General features: G+C 40.6%; 1 protein-coding gene across 1 annotated transcript in view; it reads right to left on the reverse strand.

Annotated features, from left to right (window-relative positions):
• Positions 1-24869, reverse strand: part of LOC123503538 (whirlin-like) — a 305666-nt gene that overhangs the window by 91626 nt on the left and 189171 nt on the right. The window contains 1 exon segment of the mRNA XM_045253385.1: positions 12611-12775. Within this exon segment, the coding sequence (XP_045109320.1) occupies positions 12611-12775 (165 nt within the window).

A 24869-nucleotide genomic window follows, 5' to 3' on the forward strand; every position in this document is an offset into this window, starting at 1 on the left:
TTGAATCCTGACACGCTTTCTTCTCCAACACTTCTATCCGTCTCAATCAACATCCGCCTCTCCTTCTTCCCGGAAGTTTGCACGCATTCAACTTGACTCGAAGGAGGATGGCGCTCGTTCTAATTCTTCAAACTACCTCCGTGTAACTTTGACTTCCAGACTTCTTCAATCTTCTTTTTTTCAGCTCATTCTCCCTCGTCTGCAGAGTCCTGAATCTATCAACTCGACAACGTGGTTCCGGGAAAGGGCAATTCTCTGACGAACTGAACTTTCTTACCCGAATCGTGGTCATCTTTGCTTCAGGAGAGTTTGTTGTACCTCTATTTTCATCAGATATATATTGATTAAGGTACGTATTCAGAAACGCTTCGCTGTCTCCAAACGACTGTTTTCAAAGGTCACAGAAATGATTAGCCTGGTATTCAAGTGTGTTTTTCCTGTTCATAATGTATTTATTTTGTTAATCCCTTCAGTACTGGGATGCATTTTTACCTTGAGTTTTGTGTACGATTAGACGATTTTATTGACATTAGGAAGGGTCTTTGGAGGTCAGAACATTAATGGCCAGACTCTTCACTACTTTAATCCTCACATAAGTTTATGAAGTTGGATAAAATCACCAAATAGTAACTAGAATAAATACGAAAACATGTCCTAGCAGAACAATAATGGCCACTTCACTATTTCAATCTCCACGTAAATTTCTGAAGCTGTCTAAAATCACCAAATAGTAACCAGAAAGAATACAAAAACATGTTCTAGTACTGAAAGGGTTATATGTTACTAGAACCATAGAAAACACGTCAGATTCAACTAGAGTCTTCTGAAGGTAGTGGAGGTGCGACATAAGTGTTTTACTATATGGTTCTCAGACATGTGGCATTTCTAAACATTTCTAAAGCATACTGTCTTCTTTATGTACCTTTGACTCAAGTGTTCTTTTTATTTCAGTTGTGTCTTTGGCATTTGTTCGAATACAGAACGTTCCAAAGTGTGGTGTGAGTTGCGCTCTGAAAACATATAAATGATATTATTTTCAGCACCTGACCTCAAATTTTCTTTATGATCGTTCTGTTGCTGCAGTGACAGATGACCACTCACTTAAGTCAATCAATAGAAGTCTCACAAGGCATTATGTCACCCAGCAAAACTATTAGCCAAACTCAACGTCCATATTTTTCTTCCCCATGATTTTTTTAGGAATTTTCTCTGCCATTTGACACATGAGCATTTGATCGAGCATTAAACTGACAGAAAGGAAAAATGAGTAAAGACCAATTTCTTGATCTTATTCTTTTCAGATGACTATTTTCCATCACTTTCAGCCATTTAACACAGTCCATCTCCTCAATAGGCATTAAATCGACTCTCAAACAAATCCTATGAAGAGCCAAACTTCCGACTTTTCTACTATTTCTGAACGAGTGAATAAAAACCTCGTGACTTTCAATCCCTCACTTTATCAACCAGACTCATCCTTTCTTCCTTCCTCTTCCTCTTCAATAACATTCAAATAACTCGTGGCCTGAAAAGAATCCTCAGGTTTGTCCTTTACTAAAAATACTATGAAAATTCATATCTCACGTCAGTTAAAGCAGATTTCCGGAAGCTTTGCGTTCTGTTTCATATCCGTCACTTTATCTTGATCTTCCTCCCACACGTTGACTTTATAGAATATCCTTTTCAAAACCCCTGCAGGCAACATTCCTCTCGTGTGCAGGAGGGCGGCAGGTACACGGAAGTTGAGTACAGAGTGGAGTTCAATACTATTCGTCTCTTCAAATATCTTTCTTCCAGTCTTTCCTCTCTCGTAGTCTGACACGAAGTTGGATATTTGATTCAGGTTTCCATTGTTACTTCTTTCTTGAATTCTTGATTAAAATGTCACGTGGAATGTAAAAGGTGAATGGATAATAAAAAATATATATATAAAAAAAAAAATGTTAGGAAAATGCAGGTTAGATTTAAAATTTTGCAGCGAGATTTAACATATACATGAAACAACCAAGAAATAGAAAAAGGGGTAACAAATAAAGAGTATAAAGCTAATAAATAAACTCACAAATACTTACCTATAAACAAAGAAATACTTACTACTACTTACTATTAACCCTTCAGTACCAGGACGCTTTTTTATATTGATTCTGCTTACAATGTGACGTAACAAATAAAGAGTATAAAGGTAATGAATAAACACACAAATACTTATTTAAACAAGGAAATACTTACTACTACTTACTATTAACCCCTTCAGTACCAGGACGCGTTTTCATATTGATTCTGCTTATTATTTGACGATTTTATACAGCTTCAGAAACTTATGTGGGGATTAAAATAGTTAACACTCTGGCAATTAATCTTCTGACCTCCAAAGACAGTTCATAATGTAAATAAAATCGTCCAATCATACCCAAAGGAAGTGTCCCAGTACTGGAGGAATTAAAGGATGACAAAATAAAGTACAATATTCATCATAACAACCTATCTGAGTTAGACAGCAAGTCAAAACAAGTCTTAACACGTGGCCTTACAAAACAGATGTCTCCTTAATCAAGACACTTAAGTTCCTGAGCTTTATGCCGATGAGACATTAATTATCCCATCAAAAACACACACACACACACACACTCTCTCTCTCTCTCTCTCTCTCTCTCTCTCTCTCTCTCGTTACCATTTTTATCTTTCCTCCCTTCCTTTCCTCCGGTGGACAAGATTTTTACACATTTTTCCTCCTCTTCCTTCTCCTTCGGGTTCTGTTTCATCTTTCTTCCTCTCCTCTCCCTTTCCTTTGCCCTCTTGCTCTCTTCCCATCTCCCTTCTTCCCGCCAAAGGAGAACGGTTATCTAAATTTAGCGGCAGCCAAACCAGACCACCACAGCAGCACGCAGAGACGAGGGACGACCCGTGTTGACTGCGCGCAATCGATGCCACCCAGGCGACGCGGCGGACCAGCAACAAACGACACGGGCAGCGGCGGGGAGGCGGCGGAGCAGGAGGGAGGGACGGATGATGGGAAAGAAGGCCAGTATCACAGTAGCTCTTGTTAGGGGTGGATGTTGCTGATGTTGCTCCTATGTCTCCGTTTTCTTTTCATATTTTTTCTTGTCATTGATTTTTTCCTCTTTTTTTTTATGTCGCCTGGTGTGTGTTTGTTTTCGTTTTTTTTTTCTTGTGTTTTGTATATTTCTTCTTTTGATATTTCTATTTTTCTTGGTGTTATACATACCTGCTTCGTATTTTGACACATCCTTACATTTTTTTTTTTTTTTTCGTTTCTCTGCATCATCACCTTTCAATTATTTTCCCTTTTAGTCCTTCTTTCATTCCAACCGTTTCATTTCCATTAATTTGCCTCTTAGAACCCACCTTTACTCCACATCCCCCTGTCTCCCTCTCTTTCATACCCTTTCAACCCTAAACTCGTGACCTCTGCTGCGCTATGGGTCAGTCAATTTAAGGTCGCAGGCACGGCAATCATTCTCGAGGGTCAACATTTGCACTACTACTCATGAATGCACACAAGCCTGGCCATATTTCCCCATTGCCATCCATTAATCCTTATGTTACTAGTACCAGGCCAGTGATAGGAGGGTAAAGGGAGGGATGGAATGGACAGAGAGAGAGAGAGAGAGAGAGAGAGAGAGAGAGAGAGAGAGAGAGAGAGAGAGAGAGAGAGAGAGAGAGAGAGAGAGAGAGAGAGAGAGAGAGAGAGAGAGAGAGAGAGAGAGAGAGAGAGAGAGAGTGTAAAAATATATCTAAAAAAAAAAAAAACGCTGGGATCAAAATGAAGCAAACAACAAAATAAAAGTAAGAAAAAGATGGAAAAGATGACGAAAGTAGAAGAAATTTTAAAGAAAAAGAACCGACATAAGAAATTAAAGACATACAGAACTACAAGGACATAAGTAAACACGTGTACATATATAATTAAGTTACACACGCGTCGATACTCAGACACCCACCCAGCCACCCAGCCAAGCAGCCACCCAGCCAGCCAGCCAGCCAGCCAGCCAGCCAGCCACACACCTAGCCACCTATACAAACAGTCAACCAGTCATCCACACATCCAGCCACCCACACATCCACCCAGCCAGTAAACCAGCCAGCCACCCAGCCAGCAATTCAGCCACCCACCCAGCCAGTCACCTACCCAGCCAGCCAGCCTTCCATCCAGCCAACCACCAAATCAGCCAGCCAGTGACCCAGCCAGCCACGCAGCCAGCCACCCACCTAGTCAACCACTCACACACACACCCACACATCCACCCAGCCAGCCAGTCATTTTTGCGAGAGGCGAGGCGCACCGGACCCTTCACTGCGAGATGCAATACAGCAAATCGAACGTGGTAAGATTGACACAGGCGGCAAGAGTCCTCGTGCTGGAGCTCAGGGCGGCGTGCGACCAGGACAGGAGACGCCGCGAACCCGATAGCAATTCAGCTTTCGACGGCGTGAACTTGGCACTCTCTGGCTCTGATATTTAGTGAATGACTGCGAACTTACTTTTTTTTCTTTTCTTTGCTTTTTCTTTTACTCGAGATAGGAGGTGTTTCTGTTCTTCTAAGGGATCAGTGTCTTTAGTGTGATTTTTTTTTTTTTCTGTTTCTGTTTGATCTTGATCAAAAGTTTGTTTTTATTACGGGATTTGATAAAGGAATCAAGCAAAGTGATAAACAATGATAGAAATAATAAAGATGAGAAGAAGAAGAAGAAGAAAGAAGAAGAAGATGAAGATGAAGATGAAGATGAAGATGAAGAAGAAGAAGAAGAAGAAGAAGAAAAAAGACGAAGACGAAGACGAAGAAGAAAAGTACAACAACAACAAATAAGTAGACTAATACACAATCAAAAGCAAAATAATACAATAGACTGCCTTTTGTTATTGTCCAAGCTATTCCCTCCCTCTCTATTCATCCTATTGCGGAATACAAGCCTCCTTCAGACGAAGGAACAGCATTGGCTTGCCCTACAGCGCCGCCACTGCAAGTAACCCTGCCTTCCTATTTCACCAAATCTCCGTTAAATACTACTACTGCTGAGAGAGAGAGAGAGAGAGAGAGAGAGAGAGAGAGAGAGAGAGAGAGAGAGAGTACGTGTGTGTGTGTGTGTGTCTGTTCAACCGTCAATTGGTGTATCAAGACTGAGACAAGCTGACCAAAAGTTTCTATAATATATTCTGCAGTGAGACGACTCCTGGCTGCAGTACACGCTCCCATGCTCCCGACACCAGAACTTATGTGGCAGAGTTCACAGAAGATGCAGACTCTGAGCTTTCAAGTTTTATTCCTTTTTTTCAGATCCTCTTTCTTCTCCCTCGAGACTGGTTAAGTAGGTCAACGGTCATTAGCATTGAAATGACCTGCAAGCCTTTTCAATGATTCCCTTGACATACGTAACTATTCCACGGCTAATCTTACTCTGGTCTGAGCTCCAAGGAATTTTTTTTTTAATGATATGGCCTTTAGCGCCTATAGGCATACTTGAAGAGTATATGTGGGAAGCGTTGTTCAGCTTCCGCCCATTAGTGGCGCAGACAATTCTGTTTATAGTGGTACCCATATTAGGGCCCATATCACTACCCAAATGCATCTTTGGTGTAACCACCTAGAACCTGGGTATTATGGTGACATAATGGTGACATAACACTCGACAAAAGGCATAGTTTCAAAGCGGTATGTGGTGAGATTAAAATCTACGGGTGGACGTCTGCCCAAACCCGCGCTCACCACCTCCACTACGCCACCGCCTTGACGTCACAACTTGCCTCGCTCTCTGCTCCCTCACTTTGTCGCCCTCCAGTAGAGAAAATGTGAGACACAGCAGTATGTTTTCTATATTGAAACTGCTGATAATGTTACTTCTCAGCAATTCGGATGTAGATTGAATTTATGAAGTATCGAGAAGACGTAAGCATTTTCGATCATTGAACAGTTGTAAAGGGTTTGCAGATGAACATGAAAGAGTTAATTTATTTAGCATCAATCATCTACCAGACATAAATGTTTGTGATAATGGCGTTTAGATCTCTGGCACAAGTACACTGTAATTCTTCCTCTCGCCAACATTTCAGAGATGCAGTTACCCAGACACAGCTTATAGGCAGCTGTCTCAGTATGTCTCCTCAGCTATCTATGGTTGCCTTCCGTGTGTGGCAACATTCCTAGAGGTAAGTATATACAATCATTCCTTGTAGAGACCACATATCCCATTCATCACTCTGCGGGAAAATATGGGAAATGAAGCTAAGTGCACGTCTCTGTCCAATGGATATTGAATGCTTGCCCCAGAACAGCCTTATCTTCCGAAAGGCTGCACGCAACTAAAGATAATGAATACAGTACCAGCAAACGTACTTCCCTGCGATGACTTAACACTGGTCTTACTTCAAAAGTTTTCACCGTCTTCAGGTGTTGCTACAACAGTATTAACTTCGCCATATCAAAAGAAAAAAATAGTGAATGTATAGATATCTTCCTATGATAACTAATACCATACTCAACTGCAATAGATTCCGTGGTCTAACAGTTCAATTCTATCAGTTCGCAACCTCTAATAATGTATAGAAAATCCGGCTTAGATTCCCCAATACTTTTACAGGATTCAGGATTACATGCAAAGAGTGTATTGAATATTAACACCTTGCCCAGCGGAAGGCACCTTTGACCACCTCAGGCAAACGTAGACTCGGGATCGCCTTTGTCACGGCAAGGGATTGGCAGGCTTTGTTCTGCACGCGTCCGAAGCCCTGTGGTATTTCCATTTTTTATTGGAGGTACTTGCTGAATAGTGCCGGATGGGCTCACCCCCGTCTTGGAGTTGGTAATGGGTAAAGAAGAGGAATGATATGTGAGCAGTTCATTGGGCCTATTAGAGACAGAGGAAGCTGGAAAACCATGGTTGCCGACGAGACCATGGCACAGTGGCAAGCTAAGTGTAAAGGTGCTATAGTCCTCAACACAAAAAAGAAAAAAAAGATAAAAAGAAAAAATACATATGAGGGTAGCTGAACTGTCACATGAGGAGTGTGTTGGCTATTATCAACAGCACTTTGGGTCAGCAATACCTTGAGCAGTTATGAATTGTGACACCCAGCGAGCAACCTCTCACACAGCACCACTGCACCAGGCAGCTGTTACAGGTTTACTATCCTTCGTTTACGAACATGACCAAATAATGTTTTTAAATATTCTAAATATAAAGTAAAGCAAGACTTCATGGTATTCGAGAGCACCAACCTGCTTTGAATTATTCAGTATCCTATATTTTCTTACAAGGATGAGATTCTATTTATTTCCAGGAAAATTTCAGGCACGTCCAAGAAGTTTCGTGATGCAGGGCGCGCCCCCCGCTGCTCCTCCCTCAAGGCGGCAAAATGTTTGCACTTTAAACTTAGTCTCAAATTTTCCACTGCTGGACTGCTGATGGTGGTCTGCACTTGTACAGAAACTCCTGCACGATGCAGTGATCGATTAATACTAATTCATACTAGACAAACACTAACCTCAGGTCAATCTACACTTGGCTGACTCAAAGCTAACACAAGCCCTCCTCGCCAGTGTATAAATCAGGAAAATTTATTACACTCTGCCGTTTATTTTACAAAGCAAACTACTGTTAGAAGCAATGTTAATTTTAGGGATGTGAGAACACAGCTATTTTCATCTCCGTATAGAGTTATGGCCAGTTTGTGCTGTTTTAGTCACGACAAATGTTCCCTGTTGCCATCGGACAGCGTGCCATAAACCAATAAGTCATGAAATAGACTCCTACTTATGTCTGACAAATGCGAGAGGGTTCGGCAGTAAAAGCAAAAGGAGCTATCTCATCTTTTACCTTCCTTTATTTACGTCGCTCGTGAACCTAAATTTTGTCTCGCCTACAACTTGTCATGTATATCTGTCAGCACAAAAGACAACGAACACACAAGCTGAGGTAAAACTGAGTGCAATAATACGCAGAACGAACTAAACTATGTACAGATGTATTCTAGATTTTCTAAAGGCTCTTTTCCCATAAAATCCATAATCCAAGGTTTGAAAATTCGAAAAAAAGAAGCTTCCTACGGTAAAGACATCGTTCTCCTGATAATTTCCACTGATATGATAACGACACGTTGCTTTACACAAGGAAGCAATTAATCCTTATGCAATACTTCAATATCTCTGACAAGTGACTGCCTTCTGAGCGAGAACTTAGCATAGAAGGAAAATTATTCGTTGGTTCAGTCATTTTCAAGGTTCCTCTGAATAATGCAAGAAAGAATATTTTGGTTCCAGTTTTCTCGAAGTCAAATGAAAATTTAAACTTCATGGAAAGTCAACAAGGAAGGACATCACTGGCTACTCTAAGGTCATGTTGAGCTATTGATGTGTTTCTGGGACACTATAGACAAAGATGTTTTATATATGAGAATGTGCAGCAGAGACCATTACGAACTGACGAAAGATTGTAATGACACCACCAAAATAAGAGAGAAAAGTCACTGGATAAAACTGTGTGAAGGAAAGTAGTATATTAGAACTGCACAATAACAAAAGCTGTTCATATATAACTGTGGAAAATATTCACGTGCATTTCCGAAGCTAAGGTGATAAAAAAAACGACAACACTACTAATGAATGCCAAACGTTAGAAAACTATCAGCAAATATGGAACAACTTAGAAAGAAACATGGAAATACCTGATAACTACACGAACTGCGGTATTGTGGTATTAAACTTAGAAAGAAACTCAAACATTACTGGATCTACAAAGGCACGAGAGATGAAAAGAAAAATAAACCTGCAAGTTCATATGTTGCATTTCCATTTAAATCACCTTCTTGATAGCCTTGGTGGTTTGCGTCAAGAGGACATCAATACTACACACCACAGTGAAGTGACGTGAACCAAACAAACACATAAACAGACAACAAGACAGAGATCATGTGAAGAAATTCGCAGTGGTGGACTAGAAATGACAGACGGCAACCAGAAATGTGTAGCCACGTGAAGTCTTCCCTCTGCAGTTGAAGTATAGAGATTTTAGAGGATAATGATGGAGGTATCAAATAAAAATAAAAAGAAATATAGATAATTGGGAGGTAATAATAAGAAATGTGGTTACGTGAGGTGTTCGCTTTACAATAGAGGTAGAGAGGTTTTTGAGAATAATTATGGAGGTATTAGAGAAGAATAAAATGAAACGTAGAAAATTAAAAAATAATAAGATGTATAGCTACGTGAGAGCTACTGTAGCATTATAGAGGTTTTTGAGGACAAGGGAGATATTAAGGAAAAGAAAATTAAAGATAGAGAATTGAGAGATGTGTGGTTACGTGAGGTATTTGCTTTACAGTAGAAATATACAGGTTTTAGAAGATAATGATGGAGATATTACGGGAAAAAGAAATGTAAAGAGTTTGACGGTAATAGTAAGATGCATCACAGCTGTAAAAAAAGAGACAAAACAAAAAGTGATACGCAAGAAGGAATCCATTATGCACTGTTGTAAATTCAGCAGGGCACAGTAATCCAGAACAAAGACCAACAGGAGGAATAAAAAAGCTTCTCGGGAATTCTGTTTAAATGTTCCAAGAATTTCTACGTATATTTGTTTTTTATGTAATTTCCCTGGACCTTCTCTATACATATAACTAATTATTTAACGGTCAATATATTTTTGTGTAAAGTAACGTTTTTCTCAGTCGGCATGAAATGGTAGAGGACTTGACGTAAAAAATAATAAATAAATGAATGAATAAACAACAAAGATATTGTTACTATTACTACTACTATTATTACTACGACTACTGCTACTGCTGTTGCTACTACTACTACTACTACTACTACTACTACTACTACTACTACTACTACTACTTCAATACTACTACTACTAATACTAGTACAACACCACAACATCAAGAACTACTACTACTACTACTACTACTACTACTACTACTACTACTACTAATAATAATAATAATAATAATAATAATAATAATAATAATATTACTACTTATACTACTACTACTACTACTACTACTACTACTAATACTATTACTCATACTACTACTACCACTACTACTACTAATAATAATAATAATAATAATAATAATAATAATAATAATAATAATAATAATGATAATAATAATAATAATAATAATCTTTTACTCAGAAAATGGAACAGCGGAAAACAAAAAGCCGCGCCATTAGCGACAACCCAATGACCGTTTTCTTTAAGCGTCCCTTAGGGGCAGTAATTATCCGTTCTTCGCCCCTCACACCTCCACTTTTCCTTCATTTCTTCCCCCGCCTCTTACTTACTGCTCGCGATTTTCCTCTCTCTCTCTCTCTCTCTCTCTCTCTCTCTCTCTTCCCCCTCAATGCGCTGAAAATGAATAAAAAAGTGCCAAGGCAAGAGAAAAGAGGGAGATTTAGAGTATGACAGCGACGCAGTACTCGTGAAAAAAAAAGGAAGAAAAACGGTAATGCGGCCATAAAGAAACACAAACAAAAAATAGGAAAAAAAAATGAACGTCTATTTCTTGGACTGAAAGGAGTCATTCTGCTTTGGAGGAAAAAAATATGTAGTAGATAACGGACAACGCTTTTTTTGCCCTCCCTTTTAGTTCTTTTTCTATTGTTAACCCCTTCAGTACCAGAACGCTTTTTTCCACATTCATTCTGCTTACTGTTTGGTGAGTTTGTATAGTTTCAGATTCTTATATCGGGGATTCAAATAGTGAAAACTGTAGCCATTAATCTGCTGACCTCCATGGATCCTTTCTAATGTCAATAAAATGGTTTAATCGTTCACAAATCTCAAGGTAAAAAAATGTGTCCCACTATTGAAGGGGTTAATGATGGTTAAGGCAGTAATTTCATAGGTTTTTCGCAATAATAAACGATTGGAGACTATAATATAGAAGATGGAAAAAATGGAGATAGTAGATTGATAAGACTGGTTTCCCTTCTCCACCTTTAGTGTTAATGATAGTAAGGTCAATGAGTAGAATGTTTTTACAATAATAGACGACTGAAGGCTAAAATACGGAGGAAAAGTTAATATAGTAGATTAATATGATTTGTTTTCCTTCATCTTTATAGTGAAACAGTCACTGAGTAGAAGTTTTTTGCAATAATAATGTAATAAATTGATAAGATATTCACTGAGAAGAATGTTCTGTGATAATTGACTACTAAAACCAAAACCGTCACTAAAACTTTGAAACTCCTGAAAAAAAACGTTTGTAATTGACAAGAAAACGCTCCGATATTGTGTATTTCTATATCATACAATACAAATAACAATAACACACAGAAATGCACAATCAGAATAACGTATGTACCCCAACACCAACAAATATAAAGTAAAAACGACAGCAAACCTTATTTCTTTGACTCCACTCCACTCCAGACAAGTAAAAGTAAACCTAATTAAGGAATATACTGCATCATAGACAAGAGTAATTCCCACGAAGAAAAGCAGGAGGAGGAGGAGGAGGAGGAGGAGGAGGAGAAAAAGAAGGAGGAAGAAGAGGAGAAAACAGACGAGGAAAATAAACAAACGTAATGAATAGAATATAAACGAAAAAAAACAAGTATAAAGTGAGACAAAAAATGAAAAGATAATAACAACTCCCAACACGGTACACATCTCACCCTGCTTGAGAGTTCACACCACGGTACTCATCAACACCTCAAGGCACCGCACGCCTACATACGCTGCACCTGCCACACGTAACTCAATACACGAGACTCCACAGAAACAAAGAAACACAAAATGAAGGTGAACGTACTACAACACTCAACCAAGGAAGTGGAGAGTGTATAGCCAGCCAAGAAATGTGTGTGTGTGGGGGCGGGGGGGCTGTACCTGCCACACGTAACTCAATACACAAGACTCCACAAAAATAAAGAATAGAGCACGGCGGTATACTGAAGAGCAAAGAGGAGAATCGAAGAAGAGAAGAGAGGAAAAGAAATGGAGGATATATAGAATGGGTTAACTGTTTAGAGAGTAGCATTATGAAAATTTCCTTTATTATTTCGTTACTAATTTCCTCATAGTCGATTCTTATAAATAAATGAAAGGATATACAAACGGGATAGGGGACGCCGTGGTACAGTGGAACCACGCGCGCACCGGTTCGAATCCTGGCCACGGTCCGAGTGTAGGTGGGGCTTTCTTCCTCGGGAGTAACGGTTCCTTATCCCGGTCAGTACCATGACGCTTTTCCATATTCATTCTGCTTACTATTTAGTGATTTTATACAGCTTCAGAAACTTATGTGGGGATAAAAATAGTGAAGACTCTGGCCATTAATCCTCTGACCTCCATAGACTCTTCCTAATGTGAATAAAGTAAAAAAATCATGGTAAATATACATCTCAGTACTGAAGTGGTTAACGAGCGGGCTGAGTTAGGATGTACCTAAAAAATTACCACTTTTAATCCATAAAATCCCATAAAAAGCCCATATGGTATAAAAACTAAATAAATAAAAGCTACAACAGGGTAGAAAGTGAGCGAATAATTCCTTTCTACTTAGCTCCTAATTTCCTGTGATCCGTCCTTAAAATTAAACGAAAAATATAAACACGGAGGATAGACGCAGCAGAACACTCACCGTGGAGACCTGATGGTGGTGTAGCCTGGGGTTGTACTCAGGAGGCGGGGAGGTGGCGCGGCCGTCGGCAGTGACCCACGAATAGGTCTGAGCCACCACCACCGGCGCCGGCAGCTGGCTCGTTGTCGCCACCGTCAGCGTTACCTCCTCCGCGGACTTCAGCAGCTGTAAAGAGTTGACGCCATTATTGATACTTGTTGTTGTTGGTGGTGGTTGTGTTGTTCTTGGAGGTGGTGGTGGTGGTGGTGGTGGTGGTGGTGGTGGTGGTGGTGGTTTTATTCGTTTATTATTTACTCTCCAGAAGGTAAAACGAGAAGTGAATGCAGGAAAAAGAACCATCAACGACACCGATTAATGAGATACATATGAGGGAAAAGAGGAGGTATTATTTAAAACTATCTTAGTGAAGGAACAGTGAGAAAGGGAATGCAGGAAGCCACTCTATCAATGACAGGGAGGGAAAAAAAAAACCACCAATGACAGAGAGAAATGAGAGACACCAATGAAATAAAGAGTAGGAAAAGTGACGGGAAGGAAAAGAACCAAAAATAATAGAAAAAAAAGAAAAAAAAAGAGTAGGGAAGCACCATTTAGAACTCTTAGTGAAGGAAAAGCGAGGAAGTGAACGCAGGGAACCAAACTATCAATGAAAGGATGGAAAAGCACCACCAATGACAGCGAGGGGTGAGAGATAACTATGACCGGGAAAAAACAAGAGTTAGGAAGCACCATTTAAAACTCAGTGAAGGAAAAGTGAGGAAATGAATGCAGGAAACCAAACTATCAATAACAGAAAGGAAAAGAACCATCAGCGACAGCGGGGAATGAGAGATACCAATAAAGAAAAAAAAAAAAAAAGCAGTAGGGAAGCACCATTTAAAACTCTCTTAGTGAATGAACAACGAAGAAATCAACGCAGGAAACCAAACTATCAATGACGGAATGAAAGAGAACCACTAATGGCATCGAGGGATGAGAGATACTAATGAAATAAAGAGTTGGAAAGCACCATTTAAAACTCTCATAGTGATGGAACAGCGAAGAAGTGAACGCATGGAACCAAAACATCAATAACAGGAGGGAAAAGAACCACCAACGACAGCGAGGGATGAGATATACTAATGAAATAAAGAGTAAGAAAGCAAGGAAGTCAACGCAGGGAACCAAACCATCAATGACAGGGAGAAATGACAACCGGAGGCAACAGGAAGACGAGGCCGCTCAACACGACAACGATTTGAAAGGAATATCAGGAATCGGAAGAAAATCCAGCGCAGGACAAAGCCAATGATCATAAAGAATGCGTATTTTACAGAGGAAAAAACAAAGGCTGGTAAGAAAAGTAGTTCCAATATATTTTTTTCCCTCTTTCAACATTCATCCTTCACAGAATAAAGAAGTATTCTCTACCCTTTCTTCTTCTTCCTCCTCCTCCTTCTCCTCCTACATTCTTCTCCTTTCCTCCTCCTCCTCCTCCTCCTCCTCCTCCTCCTCCTCCTCCTCCTCCTCCTTCTCTTCCCCTTCCTCCTCCTCCTCTTCCTCCTCGCTCTGTGCTGCCGCCAACACAACACAATGACGGCACAATACATTCTGCCTCAGACCGCACATATTCTCCTCTCTCTCTCTCTCTCTCTCTCTCTCTCTCTCTCTCTCTCTCTCTCTCTCTCTCTCTCTCTCTCTCTATTTGCAAGAGATAATTCATAGATTATGACCATAACAAATATCTTATCTCTTTCTTCTTCTACTACTACTACTACTACTACTACTACTACTACTACTACTACTACTTCATCATCCGCCGTCCTTGAGGAAACTAATAAAAAGCCATAATCTCGGCAGTGGAGGAGTATAAGTGAGCATTAGTAGCACATTCCTTCCCTCCTCGCCACTGTCCATCAAAGGCAAACGGTCTCTCTCCCAGCTCGCCTTCACTCCCAGCCCTCAAAGTTCCCCCTACTGCGTGAGTGTCCGGCGACGTGGAAATAGGGAGGGAAAGGGAGAGAGAGAGATAGAGAGGGAAAGGGGAGGAGGTGTTGAGCCGTGTGGTGTGAAAATAGGGAGAAGGGAGTGAGGTGATAAAGGGGGGAGGAGGAGAAAGAGCAGGAGGTGGAAAGGTGTGTATTGAAACTGTACCATGAAGTCTGTTACAAGTTCTCTCCCTTTCTCTCTCTCTCTCTCTCTCTCTCTCTCTTTCCCTCTTGACTTCCTGGCACAGAGGTGAGGTGATGGGATGATGGGATGGGTGAGGGGTGAAGTTTCTGACGTGGGAGCTGGAAGGAAAGTTAGAAGAAAGGGGAGATGAGAGAGATGACAGACGCAGAATGGCAGGAATAGGAGTAGAAGAAATAAGGAAACAAGAGACATGGTAATGATAAAGAATAGAGACGCAAAGACACTCCACCAACAGAAATTAGGAAAACACAAAAACTCACAGAAAACCAGGAAAAGGCAGAACGAAGAAAACAAAAACAAGAAAAAGAGAAAACAAGGAAAAGAATATGGGAGAAGGAGTCAACGTGAGAAAAGACATGCGAGGAGGCGTGGAAGAAGAGGAGAGAAGTGGAGAGAAAGAGAGAGGGATGGAGAGGGGGTGAGAGGAGCGGAAAGAGGAGGACTGCGGAGGCTGATACGAGGGAGGGGTGACAGTGGGATGGTGTTGGGTGGACGCCAGAAGCACCTACAGAAGTTGTTAGTAAAGACCCGTCAGCGGCAGGCACTTGCGATGCTGTTGTGAGGAGAAGGAAGAAGAGGAAGAGGAGGAAGACGAGGAGGAGGAGAAGGTGGAGAAAGGAAATGAATGAGAGCATCTAGGAAAATGAAAGAAAAGATGAAGGAAGGAAAGAGAAGACAGAATGAAAGCGAGATGATAGAAAAGAAGTAAGAAAGACAGGAAGGAAAGAGCACAGGAAGGTGAAGACTTAAATGAAAGTTAGAAGCAAGGGAAGACTGAAAGAATTATTATACGAAATGAATGAGGAAAGATAAATGTAACAAAGAAATGAAGAATACTTATGAAGATTAATGAAATAAAGAAAGAGGAAAGCAAAGAATCAACAAGAAAGTTACAATTAAGGAAAAAATGAAAGAATGATACCAAATAAGAAAAGATAAATTTAACAAAGAAATGGAGAATACTCATGAAGATTAATGAAAGAAAGAAAGAGGAAAGGAAACAATCAAGAACTTATTAAAGAAGAAAACATAGACGAAAAAGAATTTAAGAAACGAAATACAAAATAACTAGTGAATATAAAAGGAAGGGAAGAAGGTAAAGAAAACAAGAGAGAAGAGATCAATTCACATTCCTAGGAGAGACGTATATTAAGAGAGAAGCTAATAGAAATCTGAATGACACAGGAGATAAAACAAAGATAACAACATGAAACACCTCATTAATCAAAGACAAAATTGGATTCAAACTTGATAAAGAAAAAAAGATAAGAAAAGAAGTGATTGGTTCTCTAAATTGAGTGGCAGATAAATGGAATAGACTCATTAATCAGGTTGTTATTGCCAAGTCATTAGGAAACATTAAGAGATTAGATACACTGATAGATGAGAAAACGTGAACATAGGTGAGTTTCATGTAGGTCTAGCTGTTCCATGCGGCTTTCCTTACTTCCTTATGTTCCAGGGATATCTAAAAATGAAACGAAAGACGAAATAAATGAAGGAAAGAGACGGAAGATGAAGATGAAGTTGAAGAGGAAAAGACTGAATGCAAATGAAAGAAAGGGTAAAAATGGACAAATGAGGATGAAAAGTGAAAAGTCAAATTGTGTGTCTAGAAAACGAGGGAAGGAAAGAGAGAAGAAAGGAAGAATGAAAAGAAGGAAGCAGGGACGGGGGGAAGAAAGGAATAAGACAAAAAGGAAACAAAAATAGGAAAAAATCAAAGAAGGCAAGGGTGGAATAACTGAAGACATAGAAAAAAAAAACAGATAAAACAAGCAAGGAAGAAAGAAATAAAAGACTAAGAAAGAAGAATCATACTTAAGGGAAGAGGAAAACAGGGCACAGAGTAACGACAAGGGGAAGAGAAGCAGAAGAGGATAACGAAGGATGCAGTAAAGAAGGCACGAGGGAAAACAGGGTTAACGATGGAATGTGAGGTGGAAACGGAATAGTGCCAGGAGGCGGGTGGGAAGAGATACGGAGGGTGGAGGGAGGGAAAGAAGGAAGACGAGAAAGAAACGAAGGAAAGAAGGAAGGAAGAGAGGAAGGTGGAGGGAAGAGGAGGAATGGAAAGCACGAATGACTTAAGGTACAGCAATAATTCACCAGGGAAGGAGTGAAAGGAATAAATTACGAGAAGGAATCAAATTTTAAGACGCAAAGGATGAAAAAAAAACGAGATTTAGGACGAGAAAGAAAAATATAAAAAGAAGAGCTTTGATACAAAAACAAATTCACTGAAAAAAGTTGAAAAACACGAGAAAAAGAAAGATTAAAAGATATACAGACGATAGAAACACATGACGATCTATACAGTTAGCACAGGAATATAGGAATGCACGGTTGGAGGGAGCGAGTTAAAACAATCTAAGCCAACTACGTGTAACAGAAACAAGGTCAGAGGTCGAGGCAGCAGCAACATCCACTGCAACGACCTAGATGCTCACAAGGATAAGAGAAATTGGCAGGCACCACAACGACAGTAAAAATAAGACAGTGAAGTAAAACAGCAGACGAATAGACGGTCGATACGGAAAGATAAAATAAATAAACTTGATGACGTGTTAGTATGTGCGTGTGTTAGGTGTGGGAAGGAACGTTAGGTAGCATGCTCCTTCAAGTTTATAACCCTCTTTAATGCTGGCTCTCCAACGCTCTGGGGACAAGGAGAGGACAGCGGGGACATCAAAGCAGAGGAGAGCAGAGGACACGATGCCATAGGAGATGAAAAAAGATGAGATGAGGTGACACATTCTGGCGTGACGAGAAGGGAAAAGAGAAAATATCAAATGAGACTAAAAAAAAAAGGAAAAAAAAGAGGAAAAAAACGAGAAGAGACGAGAGGGAACGAAATATGAAAAGTAAGTAGATAGGTTGAAAATACATAATGTGAGACGAGGTATAGAGACAATTAATGCAAAACGAAACTTAACATCAGAAGGAAAACGAAAAAAATACAACGAAAATTATGAAAAATAGACTAAAAAAAAAGAAAATGAGAAAAACTTATGCAAAAACGACACAAAACAAGATGATTGAGAAGAAAGATGAGGATACAAAACAGAAAACTAGAAAACATATGACGACTAACGATATATATATATATACAAAATAAAGGAGAAAAAAGAAAATGAGAAGAAAAAATCGAGATGGAAAGAATTTAGTGGAAAATATCAGGGAACGCAAAGAATGAAGAATGATGAATAAATTGGATAAAATGTGATAATTTCCTTAAGAACGACAGAAGGGAAGGCTCATTAGAATATTAAAAGAGAAAGGGCATCAGAGAGAGAGAGAGAGAGAGAGAGAGAGAGAGAGAGAGAGAGAGAGAGAGAGAGAGAGAGAGAGAGAGAGAGAGAGAGAGAGAGAGAGAGAGAGAGAGAGAGAGAGAGAGACGTACCCTTATTATTACATCATTATCAGCACTATTAAACCAATCATTCCTGTCACAGCCATCACTATTAAATTCTATTCCATGCTTCTCAGACACCACCACCACCACCACCACCACCACCACCACCACCACTACTTAACATTCATTCACTCATTCACTGTCCATTCACCTTCACAGTTATACATGGTACTGGAGATAAGGAAATTTAGATTAATCCCAAACAACCTCCTAAGGGGTAATAGGTCTGCTGCTGTTGGTTATATTTTAGTGGACCTTTCATCTATTCAAGAAGGAAAGAAAGAAGAAAAGTGCCGCCGTGGTACAGTGGAAACATGCGTGCTTTGGTGTCCGAGGGTCTCCAAGCGCACGGGTTCGAATCCTGTCCACGGTCCGAGTGTAGGTTGGGCTTCCTCACTCGGGGCAACGGTTTCCTAGCGGGTGGGCTTTGAGATAGGAGGTACCCTAAAAAAGTATCCCCTTTAGCCCATAAATTCCCGTGAAAAGCCAATGGTATAAATAAAAAAATATATAAAGAAAGCTAAGTAAAGAATGAATGTGAGGGAGCAGGTGGAGTGGGAAAAAAGAGAACAAAAAAATAAGGAAAAGCAGAGGAAAAGATTGAATTTCCATAATCAATGAGACGAGAGAGTAGTGGCCAACCTTGCTGCCTCTTGTCTGTCAGTCTGCTGTCCGACACATCTCTTATTACCTTCATGAATAACAGGTCCTCCCAGCGGCTCGTGTGGGAGGAAGGCAGGCAGGATTGTGAAGGAGATGCTGGACTGTACTAGAATAATCCTCCTTCAGAAATGTCCGACAAAATGTATGATGTTCTTCCTTAAGTACAACACATAAGAGTATAAGTTCTGCATTTTTCATAATATAGGAGTGTTCCCGTATTGTTTTTCCATAGTATCTGAGTAGCAACATCGATTTCTGTTTATCAAATCCATACCACGCATTCCCAACGTGCTCTTTCTTCTTCTGCTCCACGAATGAATGAATGACCGACTGCCTGACTATATGAATGAATATACAAATGATTGACTAAATGAATGACTGAGTGATTGAACGAATGAAAGATGGACTGTTTGGTTGGTTTCATAAATGACTTACGCAAAGTTTATTTGGTAGTGTTAGAGATTCCTGTCCTTCCCAGTGTATTTTCAAAACGTTTGTACAGTTTATGACACTTCAGGCCAAGCAACAGTATTACAGCCTATTTTGCATATGACTTTCTGTACCAATTTGTGCCTCATATTGTTCATATTGTTTTACCGGTGAATCACATCGCAATCTGTAGTAGAAACAGCATCACTAGCAATACTAACATAGCTTCCCATGGCCCAGTCTACACGCAGCCGCTTCCCAAGACCAACCCATTACGAAATCTACAAGGACAGTCTCCCCTCACCGCCGCGCCGAGACCTTTCCTGCACGATGGACGAACGAGTGATCGATAACTGAATAAAGCAATAATTTCATGCCTGCTTGACTAATAATAAAGTTTTCATTCACTCAACACTCCGAGTCTGTTTCTGATAGCGGCGCTAGTCAAAGCACGTGCAGGCAGCGATACGCGGCAGTGTTGTCATTGATGGCGCTGCTGATTCAACCTTGTAACGCCCAACTCATCGATTGCCGCCTGCCATTCATGCTGCCCTGACATTTACATGTAAATGCCACCACAAAGAAAACATGAACACACACACACACACACACACACACACACACACACACACACACACACACACACACACACACACACACACACACACACACACACACACACACACACACACACACACACACACACACACACACACACACACACGAAAGTATTATTTATAGCGGCTAAACTTTTAATGCAATTTTAATTTCTGATATATTTCGCATTCTTTTATTATGAAGTGAGCGCTAAAGTAACTGTGTCTGTCCCGGCGTGTGCTCAGACTCCTCACTGCCTCGCGCCTCGCCTCCTCTCCGGGAGTGACGCGGAGAGGCCATCACGCCTGACGGGTCTTCCTCCATAAACACACTTTTCACTGCGGCACTGCACAGTTGGGATAGAAAGAGTGCGAGATTTCTAACCCTTGCCAGTTTCAAATGAAAGCTTTGCTATAAAAAAAACACCTGAATTTCTTTTATTAAATGACTGACAGCGAAGGTTACCAATTTTTTCCTCCAGGTGATGATTTTTATTTATTTGTTTGTTTATTTTGTTGACCAATAGCGCCGGTAGTTAATTCTGCTGCAATTTAATGGAGGTTTAGATGGTCGATTGTTATATACGTGTATACTCTTTTGGTCGGTCGGTGCCGTAGTGGTCTAGACTATTTGTTTTCTATTCGCTTTTTTTTTCACAAGTAACGTTCATGTCACTGTCAGAGTTCATTTGTCGTCAGCAATGGAGCTGATGGAAAACATGTGGCTATTCTTTGTCCACTTAGCGACTGTTTGAAAGATTTCCAACTACCAGAAGGACTCGAACTCAGGTCACTTAGATCACGTCGGGACGCCAACCACAAGATCGTCAGTTCCTCCATTATGAGCAGAAATTAACTGTTTTCGAGACCCATCCAGCAGCCATAAAGGGATGTGCAATACTAACCGAAGCGCCGAGTCACATCCTACACCATCGCTTACGTCACTCAAAAAAAAGAGAAGTAAGGAAAGCTCGAGACGTGTCGCGTGTCCCGCTGGTGGTGGCTGGGCGGCGCTGTCAATCAATCACAGCGGGCTGGTTTTTATGCGGACGCTGCTCGAAAACTCGGCGAGATAATACTAGAGAACAATTTTACGTCGTATACTTCTCATTCTGCACAATCCTCGCCGTAAAATAGATGGCACTTTAATGTCATCCGAAATCTTATTATTGGTAATGCTGCTGCTGATAATAATAATAATAATAATAATAATAATAATAATAATAATAATAATAATAATAATAGTAATAATAATAATGTTGAAAATAATGATAATGCCGGAGGATTAAGAGTTTCTTGTCTATCCTTCTCTCTTCTCACGCGATATTCAGCCCAACAACTTTAAGAGCGTTGCAGTTCTGACAGCTCGCCTCCTACCTCAGCCCGCCACGTGCTCGCATGCACCGTGTTGAAGCCTCAGGCACCAGACGCACTTCACACACATGGCCGAGGGTACGAGTGTGTCTCGCGGGATACCTTCGTCTTGTTAGGGTCAATATGTTGCGTGCTTACCCTCCTATAAGAATACCATCTTCATGACACCGTCCCTTTGTGTTGCCTGCACGGTCACGCACGCCACACGGAACACAGGTGCTGCCCTCTACACCATCATTGCCTCTTCACCACGTAAGCAGAGGAATAAAGGCACAGGACGTGTTTCCTCCTCCACAAGACGAGATATACGCCGTTCCGTGACCTTGAGATACGGAAAAGTGCCACGTGACATCCTCGTTGACTTTCTCGTTTTCATTATAAGTGAAAGAAAAATTGCAAATCAGGAAGGAACTTTATCTTGACGCATTTACCACAATACTTTCCTGTTTCATGGCAATAATATGGGACGTTCTTTATTTCCTTCACCTGAAAGTCTGCGGGAATTGTGATGAAGGTGTGAAACAATATACATAACACTTACAACTTATAACAGAATATTACATCTACGGCACATCAAACACCAATCCACATCACACACATAGCACATCACACCCACATCCCCGAACACCAAAACATCACACGCATATCCCATCAAACCAAATCCACATCACATCTGTACACAAGACCTAACTAAATCTGGTTATGCATGAGGAGGATAATATTCGCACCTCGTAGACCACCGTGACTTGAGCGATTTAACAAACATAGACATCACTTGTGCACATCGCTTATCTTCCAGTATACTAAACCCAGTGTACAATGTATGATACAGTATGAGATATCGTGCATGCATCACCACCTGTGTCACTTCATACACGTACAGTACATTCCACAGTAATAACGCAACGCTGCTCACGGAATATCTAGAGTAATTCAAATGGTAGTTACGTCATGAAGTATCGACCATTAAGGCAGACATTCCGCGGTGAAAAATAAATGGATAAAAAATGTAACGTTGCTACACTATCGCCTCTGCCTTTCACTCAATTTTTTATTTTTTCACTGATTTTGATGTTTCTGCTTCGTATGACTGATTCGTCACATCACGCAAGTTTTCAAGTTCCCATAGAGTTTTAAACAATCTTTTTTTTTTTGTAATATCTGTTCATCATTCAGTTCACGTCCCAGTATTGCAAGTTTGTGTGTGTGTGTGTGTGTGTGTGTGTGTGTGTGTGTGTGTGTGTGTGTGTGTGTGTGTGTGTGTGTGTGTGTGTGTGTAATTCACCTCGGTCGTCTGCTGGTCACCCAGCCAGTCTTTCCCATTACGGAGCGAGCTCAGAGCTCATAGACCGATCTTCGCGTAGGACTGAGACAACATCAACACACAACACACACCGGGAAAGCGAGGCCACAACCCCTCGAGTTATATCCCGTACCTATTTACTGCTAGGTGAACAGGGGCCACATATTTGCCTCGCCGCTTACCGGGACTCGAGCCCGGCCCTCTCGATTGTGAGTCGAGCGTGCTAACCACTACACTACGCGTTTGTGTGTGTGTGTGTGTGTGTGTGTGTGTGTGTGTGTGTGTGTGTGTGTGTGTGTGTGTGTGTGTGTGTGTGTGTGTGTGTGTGTGTGTGTGTGTGTGTGTGTGTGTGTGTGTGTGTGTGTGTGTGTGTGTGTGTGTGTGTGTGTGTGTGTGTGTGTGTGTGTGTTTGATATAAAGCTTCTTATTCTAATAATTTTGGTTGAACTGATAAAGCAAATACAAAATACCTCTCTTGTGGCAATAGTGGTGAGTATCGAAAATATACTTAATCCAGAAATAATGTGAAATTCTTAGATTCCATTTCTTATGTTTTTTTTTTTTTTTTATGTCCTGGCCTATAGCGCCTGTGGGTAACTTGAAGAGTATTGAAAGCGCTGTTAAGCTTCCACCCATTAGTAACACAGGCAATTTTATTTATAGTGGTAGGGCCCATATCACCACCCAAGCACATCTCCGGTGCAACCACCTAGAGCTTGGGTATCATGGTGACATGTAGGTAACTTTAACTCACTCAACAAATGACAAGGTATCAAGGCTATATGTGGTGGGATTCGAACCTACGGGTGGACGTCTGCCTGATCCCACGCTCACCACCTTATCCACTATGCCATCGCCTCCCATACTCTATCCTAGATTCACATAACACAACGTAATACACAACCACTTCTTATGTCACTTTCTTCTTATAACTTTTCTTTCCCGGGAAATTTTCGTAAGGGTTTTTCTTTTTAGCGTTGTTTCTTTTCATAGTACGAGCAATGAGACGTGAAATGTACAAAAACCTTATAAGTGTTTGCCTACAGACGGGAGCACTCTATCAGGGAAAACAAGTGCGACTGTGTACTCAAACCAAACAATCTCTTCATGTTTCCACCCATTTCCATAATTTTCCGGGCCATAATTTGTGTTTTAAAATATACATCTGCAAAATAAGAGTGCAAATGAATGCCACACAATAGCAGTAGAATAACGATGGAGAATTACAACAGAATTTTTGACAGCCACCAAAAATTATAGCAAGACTTTCACACCATGGAAACAATTTAGCAACTGTGACCAAAAAAAAAAAAAAAAGAAAAAATGTTTAAAATATTACCCTTTTTCAAGCGATTTGCTTTTCACTTTTAAAATTACTGATACAAATACAAGTTATTACTTTTACCATTGGACACTACACCTCACACCGACATACGTTACCTAGGATATCATTCCACAATTTTCAAATAAACACAAGTGTACTGGAGCAATAAATATCTTTGTAAATCTATAAGTTTGAATAATAATAATCTTTCTTAACACCAGCTATTGACAATTTCACGAAAGCGGAATAACAATTGATTACCACCTACTTCTACCTTAATCTTCTACTAAACCACGGTAAGTAGCAAGAAGCCATCAAGCCTACACGTGACGTTCCCTTTCAGAAAACATGCTGACTCAACGCACTTCTACCTATCCATCCTCTTCACCTAAAAACACTTCTAATAATATCTTGACCATTCCTACTGACAGAGAGAGAGAGAGAGAGGATACAAACAGGATTTACTACGTCACACAACACAGCCACCGTCGCACCTCAGCCAGCTAGCCAGCACGCCAAGCCACAGAGACGATTAGTGGCATAGTGCTCACGAGGGTGCTTGAGGGAAGGGGATCAATGAACGCCCCCTAACCCTCCCCCTTCATACCCTGCTCCTCAGAAGACAGTGGTGGTGCAGACTTGAGTTGAAGAGTGTATTTCAATGCACGCACTTGTACACACGGATGAACGGACGGATGCTCTCACTCTCTCTCTCTCTCTCTCTCTCTCTCTCTGCATCGGCAGGAAATTAAACTGGCTAAGATAAGTACAACAAAGGAGAGAAGGAAAGAAAATAACTGAAAAATAAGAAAAATCAGAAAACACACACACTCACACACACACACAGAAAGAGAGAGAGAGAGAGAGAGAGAGAGAGAGAGAGAGAGAGAGAGAGAGAGAGAGAGAGAGAGAGAGAGAGAGAGAGAGAGAGAGAGAGAGAGAGAGAGAGAGAGAGATTAATCCTAACCCTCACACACAAAAAT

Source organism: Portunus trituberculatus, chromosome 14 (assembly GCF_017591435.1).
Source record: "Portunus trituberculatus isolate SZX2019 chromosome 14, ASM1759143v1, whole genome shotgun sequence".
Taxonomy (NCBI): Eukaryota; Metazoa; Arthropoda; class Malacostraca; order Decapoda; family Portunidae; genus Portunus; species Portunus trituberculatus.